Source organism: Lycium barbarum, chromosome 6, assembly GCF_019175385.1.
Source record: "Lycium barbarum isolate Lr01 chromosome 6, ASM1917538v2, whole genome shotgun sequence".
Taxonomy (NCBI): domain Eukaryota; kingdom Viridiplantae; phylum Streptophyta; class Magnoliopsida; order Solanales; family Solanaceae; genus Lycium; species Lycium barbarum.
Window position 1 is genome coordinate 121,165,892 of NC_083342.1, and position 26,592 is coordinate 121,192,483.

Here is a 26,592-nt window from a genome sequence, read left to right on the forward strand (position 1 = left end):
AATACCAATTAATAGCTAATTAATTGATCCAACTGTTATGGCCTTAAATCAAGGGATATGTTTTATTTTTTACTGTGTTACTATGTATTTATAAGCATCAAATACATCCGAAAAAATACCTTAATTTGGGAAAACATGGCTACAAATGGTAATTTTTAAAAGGTAGCTATAAATGATAGGAAACTACCAAAAGGCAGTCATTTTGTTAATTTTTCCAAGTTTTATTGGATCTAATTCATAGAAATTTGGAGCTTCTTTGTAGTAGAAAATAAAGCAGGTCTATTGATTTTTGAAGGTATGAGTTGAATGTAACAATTGAAAATTGTTGGGACTAGCATTAGAAGACTGAACATCAATTTGGAGTTATTTGGATTTGATTCGGATTCTGAAGCAAAAATGTGTCGCTAAAATTTCTATACAACAAGTTATGGTGATTGTCGGATTTGTGGCCAAAATCCTGAGGACCATCATCACTTGTTGTTAAGGTAAGTCTTATAATTAGAATCCTTGCGATTTGTCAATATTTGTAACCAAAATTTTGATAATCATCATAACTCGTTGTTAAGACAAGTCTTGCCCAATATCAAACAAGAAGTTATGTCGACTGCCAAAATTTGGTTGCAGATTCGGATGAAGCTATTTTTGCCACACTGTTTTTGTAACAATACGAAAATTTAAACAGCGACATCCGGAAATCTTATTTATGCTAATCACCGAAAGATAGATAAAATAGCATGTCATAATTCGATCTGGCCAACACCCAACATCATCCAATACCTCCTCTTTTAATTTTTTGACCTTTTTATTGTAGTTCTTTCACCATTAGCATAATTCTCAATCTTCAAATTGACATGATTGTCGAGCTCTTCCAAATTGATATAATTACCTTTCTAAAAATTTCATTTTGTATGTCTGAGTGCAGGTTGAATTTTAATTCGTTGGGTTACATTGTTTGACCCATTTACGCTGTAAATTCAACATATTAAATCAAGTCAACCAAAAAAAAAACTTAGATGAGGAACAAATGAATTTGAATAGTTTTGCTAACATTTCATTATACAGTACAAACTTTTTTGGTCCTCATGACCAAATTGGTAAGGGAGTAGTAGGAATCTTTAAATTTTCCTTAATGTTTACTGTTTAGGTCTAACTTCAATGCCTTCAATGATAAGTCCACCCTTAACATTGCAGCCCTTCACCTCCCGTAAACTTACTCTAACTTCCTCATCTTCATCTCCACCGTTGAAAAACTCTCCAAGCTCAATCTACATCCATTCATCTTCCCTTTTATACGGCATAAAACATTCCGGTAGCTCTTTATCGATGTTCCGGTGGTTTAGATACGCCGTGTAACGTCTTTTTGATTACCCATTCGTACACAAATCTCAACTGGCACTGAATTTAAACCAAATGCACGATCCGAGATTTTCATTATGAAATAGATTCCATACTTGGTGTTTGCAGAAAGCATACTTGTGTTTATCTTTGCTTTTACTTCTAGTTTGCATATCACTTTCAGTTCAGCAACCTTTGAAAACCTGTAAGAGAAAAACAAAAACAAAAACAAAAGCAAACAAAAAAATAGCATGTTAAAATTTTTAAAAATTTAGGAAAAGATTGCATTTTTCAGAAATAGTTACTTCTACTTGATATTTTGAAAACCCATTATTTGTAAGCTAAAATTGAAGGGAAACAAGTGATCAAACCTTGATTCTGGTACGGATTTCGAGGTCCAATGATCTGGTTCTTCCCCATATAAAATGGACAGTTCTGCTGCTGAGATTGAGAAAATACTCAAAATACCCCCCCAACGTTTGACCAAAATTCCAACTACACACTTAACCTTTGCGTTGGTCCTATTACCCCCCTGGACAATTTTTTTCAGTATCAAAATGCCCCTTTTTGCTGATGTGGACAAGAGCGTGACTACACCGCTCAGTGGCGCGATATAGCCTTTAAAAAATAGCATATGACGTGTTTAAAATGCCAACTGGACTGCCACATAGATATATTTAAATTCCCTCCATTTTTACACCCAACTTCTCATTTTTTTGCCCAACTTCTCATTTTTTTTGTCAATCAGAGCCAAACAAGCCCTAAACACAAAACCCATTTTCCTTTCACACCACCACCAGAACAGGACCACAATAATCCTGTGGTTTCTTACTGATTGCATAGGGAAATTAAAGATCGTCTATGAGTTTGAAGTGTAAGTTGCCAAGTGAAGATTTGGATGTTTTGGTATCAATTACGTGATGAGGATTTGTTGAATGTGATTCAAGAGTACGATCGATGTGATTCGGAGATGAAGATTAGAGCTGTTTTATTTCCACTCAACTCGACAAAAAAAATCTCCCCTCCGTTATCGCCTATGTCGTGCTTTGACTTTCCGGCAACGAGAATGAAGACTGAAAAGGTCAACTGCTTCTATTCGCCTCCGTCTTATGCGGTGGCGGCAGCAAGGTGGTATGATTCTCTAGCTTTTGGATATCCAGTTGGCGGAAGGAACACTAAGTTTTATTACCCTAGGCATCGTTACTATGTTGCTCCTCCAAAACCATAGCCATTAGAAATAATTAAGAGAATAAAATAGGTTTCTTTAAATTCTTGATTGTTTGATCAAATTAATGGATGAACTTTGTTCTATTTGGTGTTAGAAATCTTCCTTTCACATTTGGGTTTGTTTGGATTAGATTTGAGGAAGTTGGTGTGTTTTTTTTTCAACTCCTAATGAAGATGATGATGATAATGTTGATGAAGATGAAGGAGAATTGGGTATGAGTTTTCGGATCCTTACTAAAAATGGAGTATGAAAAATTGAGTTATTTTTTTTTAAGACAAATAAGAGTAGATGGATGGAGGAAGGGGGGAAATTAATAAAAAAAATGGGGGAAAATTGATGACGTGGCACGTGGGCCAGGCACGTGTAAACAAGTGTCTGTCCTAAATTGGGGGTTGTCATATTGGACTGCCACATCAGCAAAAAAGGGGCATTTTGATACTGAAAAAATTTGTCCAGGGGGGTAATAGGACCTCTGCAAAGGTTAGGTGTGTAGTCGGGATTTTGGTCAAACGTTGGGGGTAATTTGAGTATTTTCTCGCTGAGATTATATATGATGTTTTCCCACTTGACCTCTCTAATGCAAAGCTCTACAATTATAACAAGAACAATTTTAAAATGAAGCTCTACAAATGAAGGAATGAAAGCACTGATTGTAAGATTAACTTAATTCACACAGGATCTTGAACACAATAATCTTACATGGAGAGAACACCAAAAAGATACCTGATGTGGAAGATATTATTACCAAAGCAGAAGCGTTGTTTCTAGAAATTGGTTTCTACCTCCTTGCCCTAGCCTTACGTTACCACAACTGTCAATGATGGAAAAGTATCTTAGAAGAAGGGGTAACCCTAATGGGTGGAGGGAGAACCAATTTATAGGGGTTGAGACTTAATCCGGTACGTCCATCAAGTAAACGATCTAACGGACGAGATTTATTCTTCATTAATTATTAGTTATGGGTTTTACATTAATTGGGTCACACATAAGAATAATAAAAATTCTTACATTCTCCCACTTGGCCCAATGACCACATAACATTAATATTAAATGACATAAAACATTAGTAGCGCATAAAATAAATCTCTTCTATAATGTCCATCATACATACCTTAATATGACAAACCACTAATGCGAGTTATGGCGATTATACATAATTTTGTGCTACATACTCCCTTCCATATACTACAACATTAGTAACTTATCCTACTAGGTTCATAAGCTATAAACATTTAACATTATGGTCCACAATAATGTCTCATGGAGACTTATCCTGTAATATCTCAAAACAATAATGTGTACACCATTATGAGAAACAGGAAATTCATTAATATATATATCAGAAACACATAATTGAGCTCAGAGTGTCAAACATCATAAGGAAAAAAATTAATCATAAGTACAACCAAGACCCATTCTATGTACATGTTCTTTAAATATCTTTGGTTGTAAACCTTTCGTTAATAGATCTGCAATCATGAGATCAGTTCTAATATGCTCAAGTGACACCCTTTGTTTCTGAACTTCATCCTTGACGGTAAAGTACTTTAATTCCATATGTTTGGCACCTTTGGAGTACTTATCGTTCTTGGAGAAGAATATTGCTGCAGTATTATCACAATAAATTTTCAGCGGCTTGGTAATGGTGTCGACAACCCCAAGTCCTGAAATAAAGTTCCGCAGCCATAATGCATGAATTGTGGCTTCAAAACATGCCACAAATTCTGCTTCCATTGTGGATGTAGCAATGACGGATTGCTTATCACTCTTCCATGATATTGCTCCTTCAGCTAATAGGAACAAGTAACTAAAAGTGGACTTTCTAGTGTCAACACATCCACCATGATCTGAATCCGAGTATCCAATAACTTCCAAACTGTTGGATCTCCTATACGTGAGCATATAATCCTTCGTTCCTTTCAGGTACCTCAAAACTTTCTTTGCAGCTTTCCAGTGATCAATTCCCGTGTTACTCTGATATCTTCCTAGCATTCCGACCGCAAAACTAATATCCAGTCTTGTGCAAGTTTGAGCATACATCAAACTTTCAACAATAGAAGAGTAAGGAATTGACTCCATCTTTTCGTTCTACATCATTCTTTGGACACTGCATGAGACTAAATTTGTCCCCTTTTTGAATTGGAACAATTCCTGCTGAACAGTTGTTCATGCTAAATCTCTCAAGAAATCTTTCGATATATCCTTTCTGAGACAGTCCCAACAGTCCTTGTGATCTATCACGGAATATTTCTATCCCTATCACATAGGATGCCTCACCCATATCTTTCATTTCAAAATTCTTAGAGAGAAAATCTTTCGTCTCACGCAATATGCCCAAATTATTAGCAGCAAGCAAAATATCATCAACATATAGGACTAAGAATATAAACTTGCTCCCACTGATCTTTTGGTATATACACCGATCAACGGTGTTTTCCTTAAATCCAAAAGATGTTATGGTATCATTAAACTTTATATACCATTGTCGTGAGGCTTGTTTGAGTCCATATATTGACTTCTTTAATTTACACACCATTTGACCCTTTCCTTTAATTTCAAAACCCTGTGGTTGGTCCATATAAACTTCCTCCTCGTGGTCTCCATTAAGAAAGACAGTTTTCACATCCATTTAGTGTAACTCTAAATCATAATGAGCCACCAAAGCCATAATAATTCTTAACGAGTCTTTCTTTGAGACCGGTGAAAAGGTCTCTTTATAATCAATGCCTTCTTTCTGAGTATAACCCTTGGCAACAAGTCTGGCTTTATATCGTTCAATATTATCCTTTGAATCGCGCTTGGTCTTGAAGACCCATCTACACCCGATTCTTTTAGAATTTTCTGGCAATTCAACGAGATCCCAGACTTTGTTGTATTCCATTGATTTTAACTCTTCTTTCATGGCATCAATCCATTTGTCAGACTCAGTACTTTCTATGTCTTGTGAAAATGAAACCGGATCTTTATTAAGTCCAATGTCAAAATCTGACTCTTGTAAATAAACCACATAATCGTCTGGAATATCCGATTTTCTTTCTCTTTGAGATTTTCTCAATGGCACTGTTTGTGGTTCATTTGCGTCAGATATTTGTGAGTTAGTTCCTTCATGGAGTGTTTCATTCAAATGTTGTTCAGTATTGTCAAAGTGTTCTTCGACAACAGGAACAGTATTTGTTATTGGTGTGGAAGTAAGCACATTCATGGGCAATGAAACATTAACCCTTACCTCATTTATTTCCACATTTTAACGTTCGACCCTCCCACTAATTTCACCATTTTCAATGAATCTTGCATTACCGGTTTCAACAATTCTTGAGCTATGGTTTCGATAGTAAAACCTATACCCTTTAGATTTCTTTGGGTAACCAATAAAGTAACCACATATTGTTCGAGAATCTAATTTCTTTTCATGTGGATTACAAATTCTAGCCTCCGCTGGGCAGCCCCAAACATGCAGGTGTCTTAAACTAGGTTTCCTTCCAGTCCACAGTTCAAAAGGAGTCTTCGGAACTGCCTTACTAGAAATACTGTTTAATAAATACACAGCGGTACTAAGAGCATACATCCACAAAGTTTTAGGTAATGAAGAATTACTTATCATACTCCTAACCATATCCATAAGTGTCCGATTACGCCTTTCTGCAACCCCATTTTGTTGAGGTGTTCCTGGCATAGTATATTGTGCACATATGCCATGTTCCTCGAGGAACTTTGCAAATGGACCTGGACATTGTCCCGATTCGCTATATTTTCCATAAAATTCACCACATCTATCTGACCTAATGATTTTCACTTTCCTATTTAATTGCCTTTCAACCTCATTGACGTACACTTTGAGGGCGTCCGTTGCTTGAGATTTTTCTTTCAGCAAGTAGATATATCCATAACGTGAAAAATCATCGATAAAAGTGATAAAATATTTTCTCTAGCAAAAGATGGAACATCAAAAGGTCCGCAAATATCAGTGTGTATAATTTCAAGAAGCTGGGTGCTTCTTGTGGCACCTTTCTTACTATGCTTGGTTTGCTTTCCCTTAATGCAATCCAAACATATATCAAGATCAGTAAAATCTAGATTCGGGAGAATCTCATTCTTTACTAATCTTTCTAACCTTTCTTTGCATATATGACCCAAACGCCTGTGCCACAAGTAAGCAGAACTTTCATTCAGTGAACTACGTTTAATTCCAACATTTTGATGTATAGCAAGAAGGAATTCAGAAAAAACATTATCGAGTTTCAATTTATATAAACCATCAATAAGAACACCGGAACCATAAAAAACAGTATTCTTATATAAATTGAAACATCCATGTCCAAACTTAAAATCAAATCCAGAAACATCAAGTCTTGAAAGAGAAATCAAATTCCTGGAAATTGAAGGAACATAAAGAGTCTGTAATAGATGAAGGTGATGTCCAGTCTCCAAGATCAAACGATAAGTCCCTATGCCTTCAATTGGAGCCTTCATATGATTTCCCATGAACAAGAAATCCTTATTTGAATTTGTAGTTTGGATGGTAAGAAATCCCTGCAACATAGTGGATACATGAGTAGTTGCACCAGAATCAAACTACCAAGTATTATTAGGAACTTCTACTAAATTTGATTCGAAACATACAAAACCACTAAAAGTACCTTTCTTTTTTAACCAAGCTTTACGTTTCGGGCAATCTTTCTGATAGTGTCCTTCCTTTCTACAGAAACGACACACATCTGCCTTGAGTTCCTTATGAGCATCCTGTTGAACTTTAGCAGGTGCTTTCTTCTTCTTGAACTTGTTGGCCTTCACTTTAAGTCCTTTACCAGCTCCTTGACCCATGAGGTTAATAGAATTACCTCCTTGTTTCTTAAGTCTTAATTCCTCCTGAGTAAGCATACTGGACAATTCACTAACATCCCACTTATCCTTAATAGTGTTATAGTTAAATTGGAATGGTCCATACTCAGGAGGCAATGAGTTCAGAATAAACTGAACCAAGAAGGGGTCATCCACTTTCATCCCCAAGGTCCGGAGTCTTGCTGCAATGTTAGTCATCTCGATGATATGATTTTGCATACTACGCGACCCATCAAACTTCATGGTCGTGAGTTCAGCCATTAGTGTACCAGCGAGAGACTTATCAGCAGAACGAAAACGTTCTTCCACAAACTTCAGTATTCCCTGACACTTTTTGTCTGTGGAACAGTACTCTTAATGTTGTTGGAAATAGTCATTCGCATAAACATAAGGCTCAATCTGTTAGAGCGTTCCCGTGCTTTATGTAAAGACTTCTCATCCTTACTGCTCGTATCAGTAATAGCAGCAGGTTTTTCTTTCAGCAGAGCCAAATCAAGATCCATCACACCTAAGTGGAACTGGACTTGTTCATGGCATTCAGAGAAGTTCAATCCGTTGAACACAGTAACAAATGAAGCAAGCGAATGAAGAGGAATAGTTGCAAAATAGATATACATGCTCATAAATTAGAAAATAATATGGATTCAACAAAACAATAAAAGTATATCGTAATTCTCCTTTGGGTGATACTACGACATACTATCATAATTTAAATGTCATCTTCAACTTTAACAGGCAATTAAATATTTTCAATCAAACATATACGACATCTTTGGATATACAATACATATTTGATTAAAGAATATTAATTTACCTCATAATGTTCACTACTCATAGAATAATTGATTCACCTTTGGATAAATCCTTAAGTTCTAGCAATAGTGAAGGTCAATTATCCATTTATTTTCGATAATAGGCATTTCATTAGTTTAATGGATAAATGACATTTTTTTATGTATGCATATTTTTCTTAAACATACTAGTTCGGCCACTTTGGTGACTAACAAACTATATTAACATAAATGCACACATAAAATGAATATCATAACTTTCTATGCATGTGAATATTTTCAACATTCTAGCTTGGCCACTTTGGTGACTAACAAACTATATGAACATTATTACATGCATAATGTTAACATGAATATAATGTATGTGTAAATATTAGACATTCTAGTTTCGCCACTTTGGTGACTAACAAACTATACAAATTTAGGCACATACACTATCACTTAATGTAAAGAACACTTTTCATGATCGCACATATAAGAATTAAATCACATACGTGTAAGTGCAAAAATTATACATTCTAGAATCTTTCATAATGAAAACATCACTTTAATGGTCTAAAAACTTAGACGGTAAACATAACATTATAACCCATAATCATTACATCATGTGAAACTAAAGTGTAGTTTCAGAATATGTGCAAAGTAACTTTGTTAATAAAACTTTATAACTCAACTACTAGCTGAGCGTAAATATTTAAATTGATTAATTGGACAAAATCAGCTTCCATATAATCGTAAGAAATCAAATTAAGATTATATAAGTACTAAAGTACACCCAATAAATGTCACCGGACTCACTAACTGATACTATCTTGAATATACAATACCCCAAAAGTATTCAAGCCCAGAAACAAACATTAGTAAATTCCTATAAAACCTTTTATTACCCAATCATCAATTGATTTAATATTAATTTACGGATAACTTAATAACTTTAAGAAACCCTAAGAAGACATAATGGGTCAGCCACCATATACAGTTTAATCAACGTTCAGTCTTACACTTTTTTTTTTCAGTAAGCTGAAGTTTCAATATATCATAATATTGTCTCTGTTGTACGAAGATTATTGGTTCAAATATTCAGGCTCTTGATACCATACGTAAGATTAACTTAATTCACACAGGATCTTGAACACAATAATCTTACATAGAGAGAACACCAAAAACATACCTGATGTGGAAGACATATACGAAAGCGGAGGCGTTGTTTCTAGAAATTTGTTTCTACCTCCTTGCCCTAGCCTTACGTTACCACAGGTCCACAGCCGTCAATGATGGAAAAGTATCTTAGAAGAAGTGGTAACCCTAATGGGTGGAGGGAGGACCAATTTATAGGGGTTGAGACTTAATCTGGTACGTCCATCAAGTAACCGATCTAACGAACGAGATTTATTCTTCATTAAATATTAGTTATGGGTTTTACATTAATTGGGCCACGCATTAGAATAATAAAAATTCTTACACTGATGACGCAATAGGCAATAGCATCTGTATACATACCTTGTTACCACCATCAAGGAGAATTGAGTTACAGAGACAAAAAAAAAAAAAAAAATCTTTTGTTGAAGAATAATTGAATGGTATGACAGATTTGTCAATAATTTGATTATAATCGGAAGGCAAGAATGTTTGCCAGACAAAATCAGATGATGCCACTGATCGGAGAAAGGAAGAAACCAACGAGAAGCTAAGTGTATCCTTAGGTGAAGTAAGAGAAAGAATTGAAGAAATGCAATCTTCTGGCAATCCATTGAATTGCTCTGCCCCTGCCATTGTCTTGATCCTTATCTTCTTGAAACAAAAGGCTTTGGCTTTGTTAAATGTATCTACTGTTTGTTTCCTTCTTCTTTTTTTGTGGGTTCTGCTGATTTTTGTTGAAATTAGAGTGAGATGATTCTTAATCACTTTGATTACTTTGTTTGGGAAATGTTGGATTTGGGTTGTTGCATATATATAGTGGAGTGGGATGGTGGCACTTGCATGGTTTTTGAGGTCTAAAGATGCAGAACGTTGAATGATCAAATTAAGTGAAGCTTGCTCGTTGAGTTGGTGTGCCAACTTTACGGATAAAAAATAGCTGGCTGATATCTCATGCAAAGCTGTGAAATGTGAATCCGGCTCCTCTCCATTTTTCTTCTCTTCCTTTTGTCCAAGTTCTAACTTAGAATGGAGACACATGTCATAGTTTTGAATCAACGGCTGAGATTTAATTAACTAATACAAAGCACTAACCATGGTTAGAAATTAGAATAATTAATTACCTACCAATATAATTTGATCCAACATATTTTTACAATCCCACAATTCTAGATCTACATTGTATCTTTCCTAAATATATTAAAAAAAATTCTCTTTTCCTTATTTCCTCTACGTAAAAAAATATTAAACAGTATAGTTAACCTAATATTTTCCACCTTATACAGTATCCTATTTGAAACATTTACGAATTAGAATGGTTCTAAAAAAAAGTGCACTAACAGTAATCATCCTAACTGAAAATTATTTTTGGACGAATTGTACAAAATATAAAGGGTAATTCACTAGATAGAAAATTACTCCTTTGTGCAAAAAGTAACGATGGAAAATTTATACATATGCTTTTTTATTTTTTAACTTTTTAAATGTTAAAAGTTGATTCAATTTGGTCTTACTCTTCCCACTAAGCTAATATGTCGATTTCTCTCATATTTGATAGGGATGTAAAGAAGAATTAGGTAAACAAAAAAAAAGTATAGAACTAGTAGTTTAGTACCTGTACAAAAATAAAAATAAAACCAGTCAAAAAATGGAACTAGTAATAAAGTAGGAAAAGTAAGAAAAAGAATTAAATATATTTATGAACGAGATAATGTTTTAGTTTGAATTGTGTGGTTGCCAAAAAGTTTTAGAGTAAATAAAGGAAATACTATATGTTATGCTAATCATGGTTAAGATTTTAATTTGAGCAATTAAATCATAATCTTTAATTTTTAACTATGACATGTATCTCTCATCTAAGTAGGAACTTGCGAAAAATAAAGAGAGTGAAATGGAGAGGAACCCCATCCAACAAATTTGCGTTAAATAGCAGAAAATGATACTTATTTCATTTTACAAATAAGCGGACTGAAACCTTAAACCGACATCGTCAGCAAAAGAATGTTAAGGAGGTCAGTATGTATAACGTTAAAATTAAAGGAACTTTCCTTTCAATAATTGACAAAAAGAGTTAAAGAGATTGGGCAAAACCAGAGAAAAAAGTAGCAAAGAGAGAAGGCCAAAAAGGGGAAATTCAGTGAAAGCGTGTTATAAGTGTTGGTATCTTGTAGCTGAGGTCCCCATAATGTTAGTTGACAGTATGCCTGTCAACCGGTTCCAACCGGAACCGGACCGGTAACCGGTTAGGAAACCGGCCGGTTCCGGTTCCAAAACCGGAACCGCCTAACCGGTTCCGGTTTAACCGGTTCCGGTTAACCGGTTTGAAGGTCCAAACCGGAACCGGTCCGGTTTGGACTCGTTAAATTTTTTTTTTTTTTTTTTTTGTATTATATATATATATTATAGTATTTATTTGTATATTGTAGGTATATTTACATATGTTATACAATTTTATAATTAAAGTTTAAATATTTACTGACTAACAGCCTAACAGCAAGTCAGCAATACAGAATAATGCTTTTCATACACATATATATGTATAACTTACATATACTTATATATATGTACTATATACTTATATATATGTATAACTTAATATATATATATATATATATATATATATATATATATATACTATATGTACTTATATATATGTACTATATACTCTATATACTTATATATATGTATAACTTAATATATATACTATATATACTTATATATATGTACTATATACTCTATATACTTATATATATATGTATAACTTAATATATATACTATATATACTTATATATATGTATAACTTAATATATATACTAAATATATGTATAACTTAATATATATACTATATATATGTACTATATACTATATATAGGATAGCTTAATAGATATATAGGTATAACTTAATATATATACTATATATATGTACTATATACTATATATAGGATAGCTTAATAGATATATAGGTATAACTTAATATATATACTATATATACATATCTACTATATATACAATATATACTATATATATTTATATAATATATATACTTATATACTATATATACTTATATATGTGTATAACTTAATATATATACTATATATACTTATATATATGTATAACTTAATATATATACTATATATATGTACTATATACTATATATAGGATAGCTTAATAGATATATAGGTATAACTTAATATATATACTATATATACATATCTACTATATATACAATATATACTATATATATTTATATAATATATATACTTATATACTATATATACTTATATATGTGTATAACTTAATATATATACTATATATACTTACTTATTATATATACTATATATACTTACTTATATACTATATATACTATATATACTTACTTATATACTATATATATTATTTTTTCTATATATACTTAAAATATACTAAGAATATACTATATATACTATATATACTATTTTTTCTATATATACTTATATACTATATATACTATTTTTTCTATATATACTATATATACTTATATATGTTTAAGTATACTATATAACTTAAGTATATTCTTAGTATATTTTAGGTATATTCCTAACTTAATAAAAGTAAAAATATAAACACAAATAAATAGAAGAAAGCTCAATGAGCCATATATTTTATTCATTCTTGGATAACATTTATTTGCAAGTTGTATTTTTTTTAACTTGCAAATAATACATGAGTTATACAAAAATAGTAGAATAATAAAATCACCAATTTTGAACCATTTCGTTAATTTCCCCCACATCATATTCGGTCATGGAAATATCTTCAAAGTCTTCCATTTGGTCCGGTCCACTAGCTATCAAATCTTCAATTTCTTCGTCTTCGCCTTGCTCCGCTTCTGAGTTTTGGTTGCGTCGCTCCGATCTAATCCAATCTCGAATGCACACTAGTACTTGCAAGCTAAAGCCGGATAATGAATGTCTATGGTCTCCAATTTGCTGTCTTCCTTGGCTAAATGCGCTCTCCGAAGCCACGGTTGATACTTGAACCGTAAGGATATCTCGAGCCATTCTTGAAAGTATCGGATAGCTTGCCTTGTACTTCTTCCACCATGCTAAGACGTCCACCTCATCCAGTTGGCTGATATCCACATTTGGCTGCATCAAATAAAAGTTAAATTCATCAAAGTTTGCAGTAGAAGAAGATATAGGCTGTGAATGTAAAACTTTTAAACCCGACAAGCCCTTTTTGCTACTATGAGAAGTAGTAGGGCGTGGAGCAACTGGTGTAGCACGTTCTTCCAAACTAGAATAATGAGTAAAAACTCTTCTAAACTCATCATCAATAGCGAGATCGGCTTCAGCTAAAGATGGTTGAACTCCCTCTTCAATTTCTAAAAATGTATAAATTTGACTAACCAAATTTTTAGTATAAGACACTTTTAAACAAGGATTTAAAAGAGAACCCAATATAAATAAAGTTGGGATGGGAAAAAAATACTTCTTAAATTTGATTATCATTTCAAAAATAGCCACTTGATAATCGGGTTTATATTTATACTCTTGTAAAACTCTAGCTATTTCCGCTAAGTAGGCTAAAATTCCGGTTACCGTGGGATAGAATTGTCTAGAAAAAGCAAGAGTTGCATTATAAAAATTTTCTAAGAGTTCAATACATTCTTTAACATCTTCCCAATGCCTATAAGTTAACCAATCCTCACTATCAATATTATATTTGTTGTGAACTTGTTGTATGGGAATCCTATACTCATATGCTTGTTGTAGCATAATGTAAGTGTAGTTCCACCTAGTCTCAATTTCTACTTGAATTTTCCTAGGTCTAAGGTTATTTTCCACACAAGCATTCTTAAAATCTCTAATTCTTCCCCTATTAGCATTACAAAAAAGAAACGCAACAACATTTCTAACTTTTTGAACAGAATCATCAAAATGCATAAGACCATCTTTAACAATTAAATTTAAAATGTGACAACTACATCTTACATGAAAAATATTTCTTAGAGGAGGGTTTATTTCTCTTTTTAAAAGACCAATTGCCTTTGTATTATTAGAAGCATTATCTAAAGCAATACAAAGTGTTTTTCTATAAATGTTAAAAAATCTCATTATAGTAGACATTGAATCGGCTAAAAATTTTCCATCGTGACGACCTTTTCCTTCGTCGTATAAAAAAGCTATAATTCTTTTTTGCATAACCCAGTTGTCATCAACCCAATGACATGTAATAGCAAAGAAATCTAAATGGTTAATACTAAGACCCAAATCAGCGGTAAGACAAACATTACAATTTAAAGAATTAAATACATGACGCAAATAAAATCTATATTTTTTAAACAAATCTATAACATCGGCTCTACAAGTACTTCTAGGAATACCCTCAAATAACGGGTTATAACAACGTTGAATGTAAGTAACAAACCCTAAACCCGAGGGAAAGGAAAATGGTAAACAATCATAAGCTACCATTTTAGCTACTTCTACGCGTTCTTTTTTCTTGTCATACTTAAAATTTCTACCAGTTCGTGGGTCTATCGTCATTTGAATCCCCCCCACATTTGAACCCGTTTGCTCTCCCCAAACATCCATATGTTTGGTTCTCATATGAGCATTTAGTGTACCCGTTCCACCATCCTTACCAGTTCCTTGCTTAAAACTAAATACTTGTCCACATAGGGTACATGTAACTGATTGATTTTCCCTATCCTTAGTCATAAATTTCCAAACTTTAGCTGTTGGCCTACGAGTTCTAGGCGGTTTGTCTTGTGTATGTGATTGTGCAGGACCTGTATCTCCTATAGGATTTTCGGGGGGTTGTGTTTCATCATCATCATCATCATCTAAGTCTTCATTAAAAGTGTCGGTAAAATGTTGTTGCATTGCCTCATGACCTAAAAGTGGATTATTTCCACCAACATCAATACCTAAATTAGGTGTTTCTTCCACAAATGTTTCCTCATTAAGCGCACCCCTAACAGTACGACTACTACTACCGGCACCACGTCTTAATCTCTTTGACATTATTAAATAGAAATAATTTAAATCACAATAAAATAAATTACAACAAATTAAATTGCTAGAATTAAATTGCGTAAATTAAATTTCAAAAAATAAATTGCTAGAATTAAATTGCGTAAATTAAATTTCGAAAAATAAATTGCTAGAATTAAATTGCAAAAATTAAAGATAGAGTTGGAACGAAGGTACCAAATTGCCGGAATAATTTCCAACAAAGCGAAGGCGGCTAGAATTGCAAATCCACCAAAGCTACTTCGGATTGTTGCAAAATCACCAACTCCACCAACAATATTATAATTGCAAAATTAATAATTGAAAGTTCAAACTATAATAAGACTTTGTGGCTAATTATTGCAAAGTAACTATAATTGAGAGATTGAGATTTGAGAGAAAGATGAAGAAGAGTGAATTGAAATGAAAATGAAGAAGGGTTTATATAGGGGTGGGGGAGGGGTTAAAGTGTTAAAAAAAAAAATTTGGGGGCCAAAAATTAAGAAAATGACCGTTTGGCAACGGCCATTTTTGCAAATGGACCGTTGCCAACGGTCCATTACCGAGGCCCAAGTCCAACGGCTCTTTTCTTTTTTTTTTTTTTTTTTTTTTTTAATTTTAACCGGTTTAACCGGTTTAACCGGTCCGGTTCCGGTTAAACCGGTTTAACCGGTTCCGGTTAAGAAAAATTTGGAACCGGACCGGTTAACTAATATCCGGTTAACCGGTTATACCGGTTCCGGTTCCGGTTCCGGTTTAACCGGTCTGGTTACCGGTTAAAACCGGTTACACGGAACCGGTTGACAGGCATAGTTGACAGTCACTTTTGGTTGCTTTCTTTACTTCAATCATTTTTGTTTGATTCGTCGATGACCTCCACAATACTCCCTCGGTTCAAAATAATAAGTATTCATTTAGGGTCTGTTTGAAAAGTCACGGTGTAATTGAAATTGAGTGTTAATTGGGCAGTTTGATATATTTGTCAGGTCAAGTAATTATATAATCACCATGTAATTGGGTGTAATTGAAAGAGAATAATTACACTCTTCAATTTTCAAGGGGGAGAGGGGGATTGAGACTTGAGTGTAATTACACGATTACTTTTTTATTTTTTTATTTTTATTTTAATTTATCTTTTATTTCTATTACTTTAACTTCTTTTTTATTTACATATTTTAAAATATCTTTTTATATTATTTATCTTTCATTTTCTTTCTTCTCATTTCCACCAACTTTTACTTCTTGTGACTCTATATAATTGCTCGTACTTTTTTTAAAAAAAAATTCTTCTTGCTTTCTTCATTTAGCATAACTACGTTATTATTCTTGTTATTGAAATTACACTTCCTAATATTAGAAAGAATGAGTCATTAAAAAACTTGACATATAACGAGTGATGTTATTAAAGTAGAATTTCATTGTTAAATGAGGTTATGGACTTATATATGTTTGAACTTTCTTTTGAATTATATTTACTTAAGTTATGTTGGAACTTATTTTATGTTATATTGGAATTTGACATAAAAGTATCATGTTAATTTTCTTTTCTCTTTTTGAATTTATGCTATATTTTCCGTTTCAATTATTTCTTCATCTTTCACTTACAATTGATAGATTATTTTTTTGTCAAACATCCAGCTCGTGATGTTCTTATAAAATGTGTGCTTTTAATTTTTATAATTAATTAAATTAAAATATTTGAAAAGCATATACAATTATTTTTACGATATGATATACAAATATGTGAATATTAATTAATATATTTCAAGAAACAATATGTAGCCTAAATACCTAATTTAATATATCATTTATAAAAGCACATATTTGTGAAGTATTAATATTTTATTTTTAAACTAATCTAACTATGTAATTATGCAACCAAACAATACGCTTGTAATTACACTACAATTAAGTTATGACAAACAAACAAGTCATTATAATTACTATAATGTGTAATTACTAGGCTGTGTAATTACTACCCTAGTAGTTACACCAATTCCAATTACGAGGTGGCTTTCCAAACAGACCCTTAGGCTTTTACAAACATATTAAGGAAATACTAACTTCTAGGGGGAAAAAAAAGTATTTTAACTAAATTATCCTTCATTAAATGCTACCTAATTAAAATACAGTAATTACGTTATGACAAACAAATAGGTCGTCATAATTACTTTAATGTGTAATTACTAGGCTGTGTAGTTACTACCCTAGTAGTTACACCAATTCTAATTACAGGTGTCTTTCCAAACAGACCCTTAGGCTTTTACAAACATATTAAGAAAATATTAACTTCTAAAAAAAAATATTTTAACTAAATTATCTTTAATTAAATGCTACCTAATTAATATAAATTCTTGATTATATAAAAAATTAACTTATTTAAATAGGGATAAATTTGAACGAAAATAAATATTTCTTTTTGATTAGTTAGCGGCTACTGGTTGTGAACCAAAACAAAAAAGGACAAATAGCCACTTACTATGAACGGAGGGAGTAACATTTAAAACATTTTTTCGCGTGGATTGTTCTTCGAAGGCGCTTGTTTTTAATTTTTGCTTTTCGCCTAAAAAAGTGATTAAAAATATCTTGAGGTTCTGAATTCGAACCCCTGCTCGTAAAACCTCTGCCTTAAGGCCTAACATTTGCCCAAAATTGGGCCTATTCGGGCAAACGTTAGGCCTTAAGGCAGAGGTTTGCCTTAAGGCCTAATTTGTTTTTTTTTCCCGGATTGCCCTTCTTTTGGGGTGATCTTTAATTTTTGGCCCTCAAATTGTGTTCTTTAATATTTTCCATTCGCTTAACGCTCAGAGGTCCTGGGTTTGAACTTAGGCTCAGTAAAAAAATTAAAAATCGCAAGACATAAGTTCGGATTCGCAGGGCGGAAGTTGGGATTCGTAAGGCATAAGTTAGACCCCAACTTATGCCTTAAGGCAGAGACAAACTTTTGCCAAAAATTAGGCCTTAAGGCAAACCTCTTCCTTCAAGGCCTAACTTTTGCAGAGGTTTGCAAAATTTCAATAATTTTTTTTTTTTGCTTTAAGGCAGAACCCCAAGTCCCAACTTATGCCTTGCGATTTTTTTTTTTTTTTTTAATTTTTGACTGAGCGGAGGTTCGAACCCGGAATCAAGAGGCTTTTAGCGAAGGGCAAATATTAAAGACCACTAATTTGAGGGGGGGGGGGGGGGGGAATTAAAGACCACCCCCAGCGAAGGAAAATCCCGCAAATTGCCCGCCTAATTTTGGGCAAAAATTTGTCTGCAAACCTCTACCTTAAAGCATAACTTTTGCCTTAATAGGCCTAATTTTGGGCAATTTAGGCAAAAGGTTGCCTTAAGGCCTAACTTTTGATCGAATAGGACTAATTTGCTACGGCCTTCTATCTTACGATTTTTTTTATTGAGTCAGAATTTAAACTCAGAACTTCGAGGTACTAGACGAAAGACAAAAATCAAAGAGTGGCAGAAAAAAGACCACCCCGAATAAGGACAATCGTGCAAATTGCCTCATTTTAAAAGGATAAAATTTGAGCCCATTTGCACATGTGTTGTTTTTTAGTTTCAAATGAACGATGAGCTGTTAAGATACCCTACCTTTTTTTAGCCCCCGTTTGGCCATAAAAATTATTCACTTTATTTCGGATTTTTTTCTTCACTTTTTTCCGAAATCAGCGTTAGGCCATGAGAATTCTGAATACAACTTGAAGTTGTATTCCGGAATACAACTTGAAGTTGTATTCCGGAATACCAAAAACTCAAAAAACTTGTTTTTAAAAAAAAATCACTTTTTTCACGTTTTTACAACTACATTTCACCAAAAACTATAATTTCAAAAACTATGACCAAACACAACTTCAACTCCAACTCCAACTCCAAAATTAAAAAAAAAAAAACGATTTTTTTTTTTTTTATATCTATGAACAAACGGGGCCTTAGTTTCAAATAAACGATGTGCTGTTATGATTTTCGAGTTCTTCAAAATTGATACAATTACCTGTCTTAAAGAATTCATTTTGTATGTTTGAGTTTAGGTTGAATTTTATTCGTTGGGTTACATTATTTGACCCATTTGCATGAGTAATTTCGAATTCAATCTAGTATTAAATCAAGTAAACAAAGATGAAACTTATATGAGTTACAAATAAATTAGATTGATTTTGCCACTTGTAAAACCAATAGTATATTCCAATATTTCATTATCACACTTGTTTGTTCCTCACCAATCTTTGACATGAACCAGACAAATAAATCACTAATTATAGAAAAAATGAATGAAATTGGTGAGGGAGTAGATAAGAATCCTAGTGTTTAGGCCTAACTTCAGTGCCTTCAATGACAAGTCCACCCTTAACATGGCAGCCCTTCACCTCCCTTAAACTTACTCTAACTTCCTCATCTTCATCTCCACTGTTGAATAACTCTCCTAACTCAATCTCCATCCATCCATCTTTCCTTTTATACGGCAATCTTTGATCCCTCTGTTTTTCTTTCTCGCCATTCCTGTGGTCTAAATAAGCCGTGTGAACTTCTTTCCGATTGCCTATTTCTAAACTAATCTCAACAGGCACTGAATTCAGACCAAATGCACGATCCGAGAGTTTCATTATGAAATAAATTCCGTACTTTGTGTTTGGAGAAAGAATACTTGTCCTTAGCTTTGCTTTTACTTCTAGTTTGCATATCACTTTCAGTTCAGCCACCTTTGAGAACCTGTAAGAAAAGGAAAAAAAAAAGGAGCATGTTAAAATTTTCAAGAATGTAGGAAAAGATTGCATTTTTTCAAAATAGGTAGTACTTGATTTTATGAATACCCATATTTGTAAGTTAAAATTTGTTAGGATTGAAAAAGTATTCTATTCATAACCGGAACAGAATTACAATAGGAGGAGCAACTCTCACACTCAACTATTATAAAAAACAAATCCTAAACTTAATACCTATATCTCACTCAAGTGTTTTCCTTACTGTTTTTCTCTCTTGCTCTTGGTGATGTTATGAATGATAGAAGGCTTTCCTATTTATAGGGATGAAATGAACCTATTGATGTCATTTGTGATTCAAGCAAGCATTTGACAATTTGACAAATACAAGGGAGATGTTTTCTTCCTTAAAACAAGGAATATGTTTTCTTCCTCAAAACAAGGGAAATGTTTTCTTGGTTGTTTTCTTCCTTAAAATGAGGGAAATGTTTCTTTCCTCAATATGGGATGGACCCAACAAAATTGAAGGGAAACGAGTGATCAAACCTTGATTCTGGTACTGATTTCCAGGTCCAATGATCTGGTTCTTCCCCATATAAAATGGACAGTTCTTCTGCTGAGATTATATATGATTTCTTGCCACTTGACTTGTCTAATGCAAAGCTCTACAATTGTAACAGGAACAAATTTAGAAAAGCTTTAAAAATGGAGGACAGGAAGAATTGATTTGGCAATAGCATCTGCATACATACCTTGTTACCACCATCAAGGAGAATTGAGTTACAGAGATGAACAAAAAGCTCTTTTTTCGAAGAATAATTCAATGGTATGACAGATTTGTCAATAATTTGGTTATAATCGGAAGGCAAGAATGTTTGCCATATAAAATCAAATGATGCAACTGATCGGAGAAAGGAAGAAACCAACGAGAAGCTAAGTGTATCCTTAGGTGAAGTAAGAGAAAGAATTGAAGAAATGCAATCTTCAGGCAATCTATTGAATAGCTCTGCCCCTGCCATGTTCTTGAACCTTATCTAAAAATAGAAAGGCTTTGGCTTTGTTCAATGTACTGCTTCTTTTTTGTTGAAAAATGAGAGAGATGAATCTTGGGTTTGTAAAATCTATTTGATTAATTTTGGACATGTTGCATTTTGGTTCTTTATTATATACTAGTGTGGAATGGTGGAGGGCTTTAGGTCTAATAATGTGGAACTTTGAATTGTTCAAATGACATGAAGCTTCCTGGTTGAGCTGGTGTGCCAAACAAGGATAAATTGACAAGGAATCATTTGTTTCTCTCTCTACCTTTTTGGATAAAAATCTGCCGGCTAATATCTCATACAGTTCTGTACGAGTGCGACGTAGTTTATAACTTATTTGTCGTTTATTTATTTGCTTTTAAACGAGAAGATATTTTTAAATTAAAATCTGTGGTGGAATAAATTGATAGGAAAAGGTTAATTATTGGTGGGGTGAAATTTGACACTTGAGTACACTTTCACTATTTTTTCTTCAGTGTTATATTCGGGCGGTGAACTCGCGAGTAATAGACGAATGTAACATGTTAAGGAATATTTAAAGAATTGGAACTCTACAACTAATTGACATGGATTAGAGCTGCAATCAAATGACTAGAACTCTGATCCCGAGGAAATTAAGGTACCTAAGTGTTGCGAGAAATAGCAGAAGATGAGATTTTTTCCATAAGCAGACTGAATCAGTTTTTCTATCTCCTTGTGAACTAAAATCTCAAAGTAACATCGTCAATAAAAGAATGTTAAGGAGGTCATTAAGTACATATCGTTAAAATTAAAGGAACTTCCCTTTGAACTATGACCCACAAAGTTAAGAGATTAGGCATAAATGCATAATTAACCAAAGAAGAATTTAGCAAAAAGAGAAGGCGTAAAAGGGAAAATTCTAAAGAAAGCGTGTGATAAGTGTTGGAATCTGGTGTGTATGTTCCCACAATCTTAGTTGTCAGTCAACCTTGGTTGCTTCTTTACTTTCTTTCATTTTTATTCGACTCATCGTGGACCTCCACAATAACTTTTGAAAGGATAGAACTTTGGCCACATTAGCACATGTGTTTTTAGTTTCGAATAGTGCCCCAACATTGAGCTGTTAAGATATCAAGTCAATGTGAGTAATTTGGATCTTATGGGCTGACGAGATAACGCTTGATATTTGAATAGTGCCCACTGTTCAATATTCACGTTAAGGCTCAATTAAATTTAAATTCAAAGCTGGAAGTCTCACATTTGGAGATAAAATACTCTCTAACAAAGGTGTTCGAACCCGAAATCTCTGATTAATGAATACATCTGATAGTAATTTTTTTTCACACTATCATAATGTATAAATGAAACTCTTCAATAATAACCTTTTTAATAGAAAAAGAAGAAAATAAATGAAAGAACCTGTTGGTTTACGCACAAAAAATACTACTAATAGAGAAGAAAAAAAAAGAAAAAAGATATCCCATCCTAGACTTCACAAAAAAAAAAAAAAAAAAAAAAAAAAAAAAAAAAAAAAAAGGAAACCTGACTAGTGTTTAGGCCTTAATTCAATGCCTTCAATAACAACTCCACCTTTAACATGATAACCCTTCACCTCCATCAACCTCATTATTATCTCTTCATCACCATTTCCTCCATTAAAGAACTCTCCTAGCTCAATTTCCAACCACCCATCCTCCCTTTCACAAGGCATTCTTTTATCCCCTTTGTTCACTCTTGTTTTCAACATCTCAACTCTGTTTCTGTAAAACAGAGACTCCATTTGCTCTTTCTTCTTGTTTCTTGGGTGGCGTAAATAAGCAGTACTGCTCACTGATTCTTGATCACCAACTGCAATACTAATCTCTACAGGAATTGAATCCAACCCGAATGATCGCTCCGAAATTTTTATGAGTAAATAAGCTCCGTATGTTGTGTTTGGAGATAGTTCCCCCGTTTTCATCTTCCCCTGTATTTCTAGTCTACATATCATTTTCAGTTCAGCCACCTCTGCAAACCTATAAAACAGTTTATCAAACTAGAAATTAGCATCATTATTGAATTTTTATCTTTCAGATTGATCTAGAAAATGAAGGAAAAAAAAAAAAAGATAATGGTCAAACACACATCTTTAAGTATAACTTTAGTTTCCTACTTGAAGTATGCGTGTGGAGTATCATTTGGCACCATCTTTAAAAAAAAAAAAAAATATACACCACGCACCATCAGATGTCAAGGTGTGATTTAATAAATTAGTTGTGATAATTCAGGTAGAAAGCGCAAATGCTAATAGTATAGGTTGGGACTCGCTAAAAGCGATCCTTCGGGTTTTTTGACCAATATCTCAAAAGAAAAATAAGAAAAGAAGAAGGGTATTCACCTTGATTCTGGGATAGTTTTCCAGTTCCAATGTTCTGGTTCATCTCCATACACAATAGAGAGCTCTTTTGCTGAAATTACATATGACTTTTTTCCAGTTGATTTATCTAAAGCAAAGGTCTGAAACATGAAAATAAAAGAAATGATCAGCTATATGCGTTAATTGTCTCCGACCCATTTGAGATTGTGCCCCGAAAAATGAAGAAGTTGGGTACCATAATTTGAAAAAAATGTTTGTTCATGTGATTACATTTTTTATAGTAGTATATATTTTTTGTATATTTGACTAGCGAATGTAATTATATTTTACCGACCAACCAAATATGTAACTTATCAAATGAATAATACATTATACATGATTTAAGTTTTGTACACTATAACGTAAAAGGTTTTACATTATGGTGTAATTTAACTATTTATAGCAGATATCACTTTATTTTCCAAGTTACCATAAAATACAAGAGTTATCTATTACTATCTGTCAATTTTACCTTTTACTATCCACTTTCAACGTACAAAACTTAAACTCGTTAATATAATTTCTAACCTTATTTTGTTACCATAAATGATAAGTTAACATAAATTGAAATAACTTCATGCTTGATAAGAAACTGTTATCCAATATATGATTCATTAGTCTTACCTTGTTGCCACCGTCTATGAGAATGGAGCTGCAGAGGCAGAGAAAAAGCTCTCTTTTTGAAGAAAACTTCAAAGGGGTGACTGAATTTCCAGCAATTTCTTGCCAATCTGATGGCAAGAAAGCATTCCAAACACAGTCCAATTCTGCCACTGACCGGAAAATAGAATTAACCAGTGACAATTTTAGTGCATCCGGGGGAGAAGTGAGACTGATTATTGTACTAATGCAATCTTCTGGCAGATCATATAAGTGCTCCCCTGCTGCTACCATTGTTGTAACGTTTACTATCTTTTGTGAAGAAATCAGAATGAGAAGGAAAAAACGACCAAGTTGAAGTAATCCAATGAAGGATTTGGTTCAGTTTCAAAAGTCTGTAGTTTGAATGAGAACACTTGTTTGTGTGAGATATAAATATATGTGTACAGGGGGAACACGTAATAATGGAGCAGGTCTTTTGGGGAAGTTTCCTATTTCATTCAACCGGTAATTCACATTGTTTTGGTCTAATGGTCTGGTTTATTAATGGTATAATATGCTGATCCATATGGTTCTTTTCTTTATGACAAAGAACCAAATTAAAAAAACTGGTCCACTGTTCACCGTAATAAAGGGGGTCATACTCAGGGGCGGATGCAGTCAAGGCCCGGGGTGTTCACCCGAATACCCTCGGTAAAAAATTACAGTGTATATTTAGGGTCAATTTTATGTGTTCATGTACATATATTGACTTTTGAACACCCTGAACAAATGCAAAAATTGGTTCATTTATTTTTTTGACACTCTGATTGAAAATCCTGAATCCGCCACTGATCATACTTGTACAGAGTCAATTGGCACGACCTGCCCAAACTGGTCAAAGCTGGGGGCGTCATAATCTAACGTACTTATAATTTTATTTTACAAAAACATACCGCTGACTTCATATTGCAAATTGGTCAAAATCAGGAGATGCCAACAGATTCTTTTGAGTGGAACTAACTAGTCAATTTTATGCAAACCCAGTGTTACAGTTGGAATCTCTAATTGTTCACTTCTGTAAAATATTGAAGACATGTGTAGACACAAAAAAGATAGTTTTTCTTTAATCCACATCTAGAAAGGAGTTCAATTTGGTTCCAGGACTTTTGAAAGTCATCAAAACTCTACCTAACTCAAAAAAGTGCATTATGAGTAATATTATCATAATGCCAATAATATTCCATATTATTAAGTATTATTTTGCACGAATAAAAATCAATCACAACTTGCTACAAAGATAAGCTAGCTGAATCATAATCCAGGGGCAAGTAACGGTGACAGGTGAAAAAGACACGTCTATATTGCCTATCGGATTTAGAACGAAGACTTTGACTATTTAATGCAAACTCAACTTGGAAGACTTATATCTGACTTCTTTGGTGTGCACTATTTAGGACTACCACTTGAACCACTTGGGGAACGTACTAAATGACCACTAGGTTTTACCTTCTACGCTGGCATGTAAACTAAAGCCAAAAAAATAAATAAAAAAATTTGATATATACACATTTGATATGACAAAATTTACTTACTGTATTAGATTAGACAAATATTTTTCAGGAACAAGGAACGGGTAAGTGTTTTGCTGCTGATTTGATCTTCTGTTTCCCAAGTGTGGATGGCAAAAACAAGTCTTCTTTGTCTTCCGCTTGAACGACGATATCTATAAGAACGAATACTTATCGCAAGGTAAATAAAAATTCTAGACTCACGACTTTCATCATACTAAACATTAAAATATTTTTCTGAAAGTCATTTTTCTTGTATCCATAGACTCAAAAACTTTTCAAACACTACAAGAAAGAAGACATTTGCCAATAATTTTTTTTATTGCTATAGTATTGACTATTATTGGAAAAAATACTTTTGACAACAACATTTTTTGTTGTTACATAAACTTTTCCCATCGGATGTTATTGCAACGACGTGCAACAACTTTTTTATTGCCAAAAACACTTTTTACAACAATAGTCAATATATGACAACAAAATTAAATTGTTTGGCTACAAAAAAAAAGTTCATTTTTAAAAGATTCATCATATATGCCAACAATAAAACTAAGCTGTTGCCGAATATTGAATTTTGCCAACAATATTATTTTTGTTGCCAAAGAGTTGTTGTTATTTCTGTACTTTCTTGTAGTGTAATGTATGTATTAACAAAGAATTACGTACGTCTTATCAAAATAAGAAAGGAAAAGTGACTACACCATCACAGAGAACTAAGATATCGTAGTTAACTGAAAGGAAACACATAGTAACTACATACAATCCAGAATAAATCCGTGTTTTATAATTAGAAAAGATGGTCTAATTTTAAGAGATAGACAAAACTGAAAATACTTCAAGGAAGGGGAGAGAAAATGTTAATGAGAGAAAAAGAGAATGTGCGGAGTATGCTGCGGAAAAGAGATGGGGAAGCAGCATAGGATGGTCAGCGAGACTTTTAGATGGGAAGGAGGTCAGAATTCGGAAATTTGTTTTGAAATTTTTACACTATACATCCGCTCAATAAAGTTACGTTTTATTTAT

General features: G+C 33.1%; 2 protein-coding genes and 1 pseudogene across 2 annotated transcripts; all 3 read right to left on the reverse strand.

Annotated features, from left to right (window-relative positions):
• Window positions 1–1,133: 1,133 nt before the first annotated feature.
• LOC132644544 (F-box protein PP2-B15-like) lies at window positions 1,134–10,443 on the reverse strand (annotated as a pseudogene).
• A 9,035-nt stretch (window positions 10,444–19,478) lies between these two features.
• LOC132645997 (F-box protein PP2-B15-like) lies at window positions 19,479–21,321 on the reverse strand. Its single transcript, XM_060363305.1, has 3 exons — window positions 20,776–21,321; window positions 20,570–20,688; window positions 19,479–20,033 (listed from the first exon to the last, which is right to left on the reverse strand). The coding sequence occupies exons 1-3, from the start codon at window positions 21,040–21,042 to the stop codon at window positions 19,625–19,627; spliced, it is 795 nt and encodes a 264-aa protein (XP_060219288.1). The 5' UTR covers window positions 21,043–21,321; the 3' UTR covers window positions 19,479–19,624.
• A 1,059-nt stretch (window positions 21,322–22,380) lies between these two features.
• Window positions 22,381–24,606, reverse strand: LOC132645996 (F-box protein PP2-B15-like). The gene is made up of 3 exons (XM_060363304.1): window positions 24,044–24,606; window positions 23,402–23,520; window positions 22,381–23,039 (listed from the first exon to the last, which is right to left on the reverse strand). Exons 1-3 carry the CDS (start codon window positions 24,311–24,313, stop codon window positions 22,571–22,573), a joined length of 858 nt encoding a protein of 285 aa, XP_060219287.1. The 5' UTR covers window positions 24,314–24,606; the 3' UTR covers window positions 22,381–22,570.
• Between the last annotated feature and the right edge of the window lie 1,986 nt (window positions 24,607–26,592).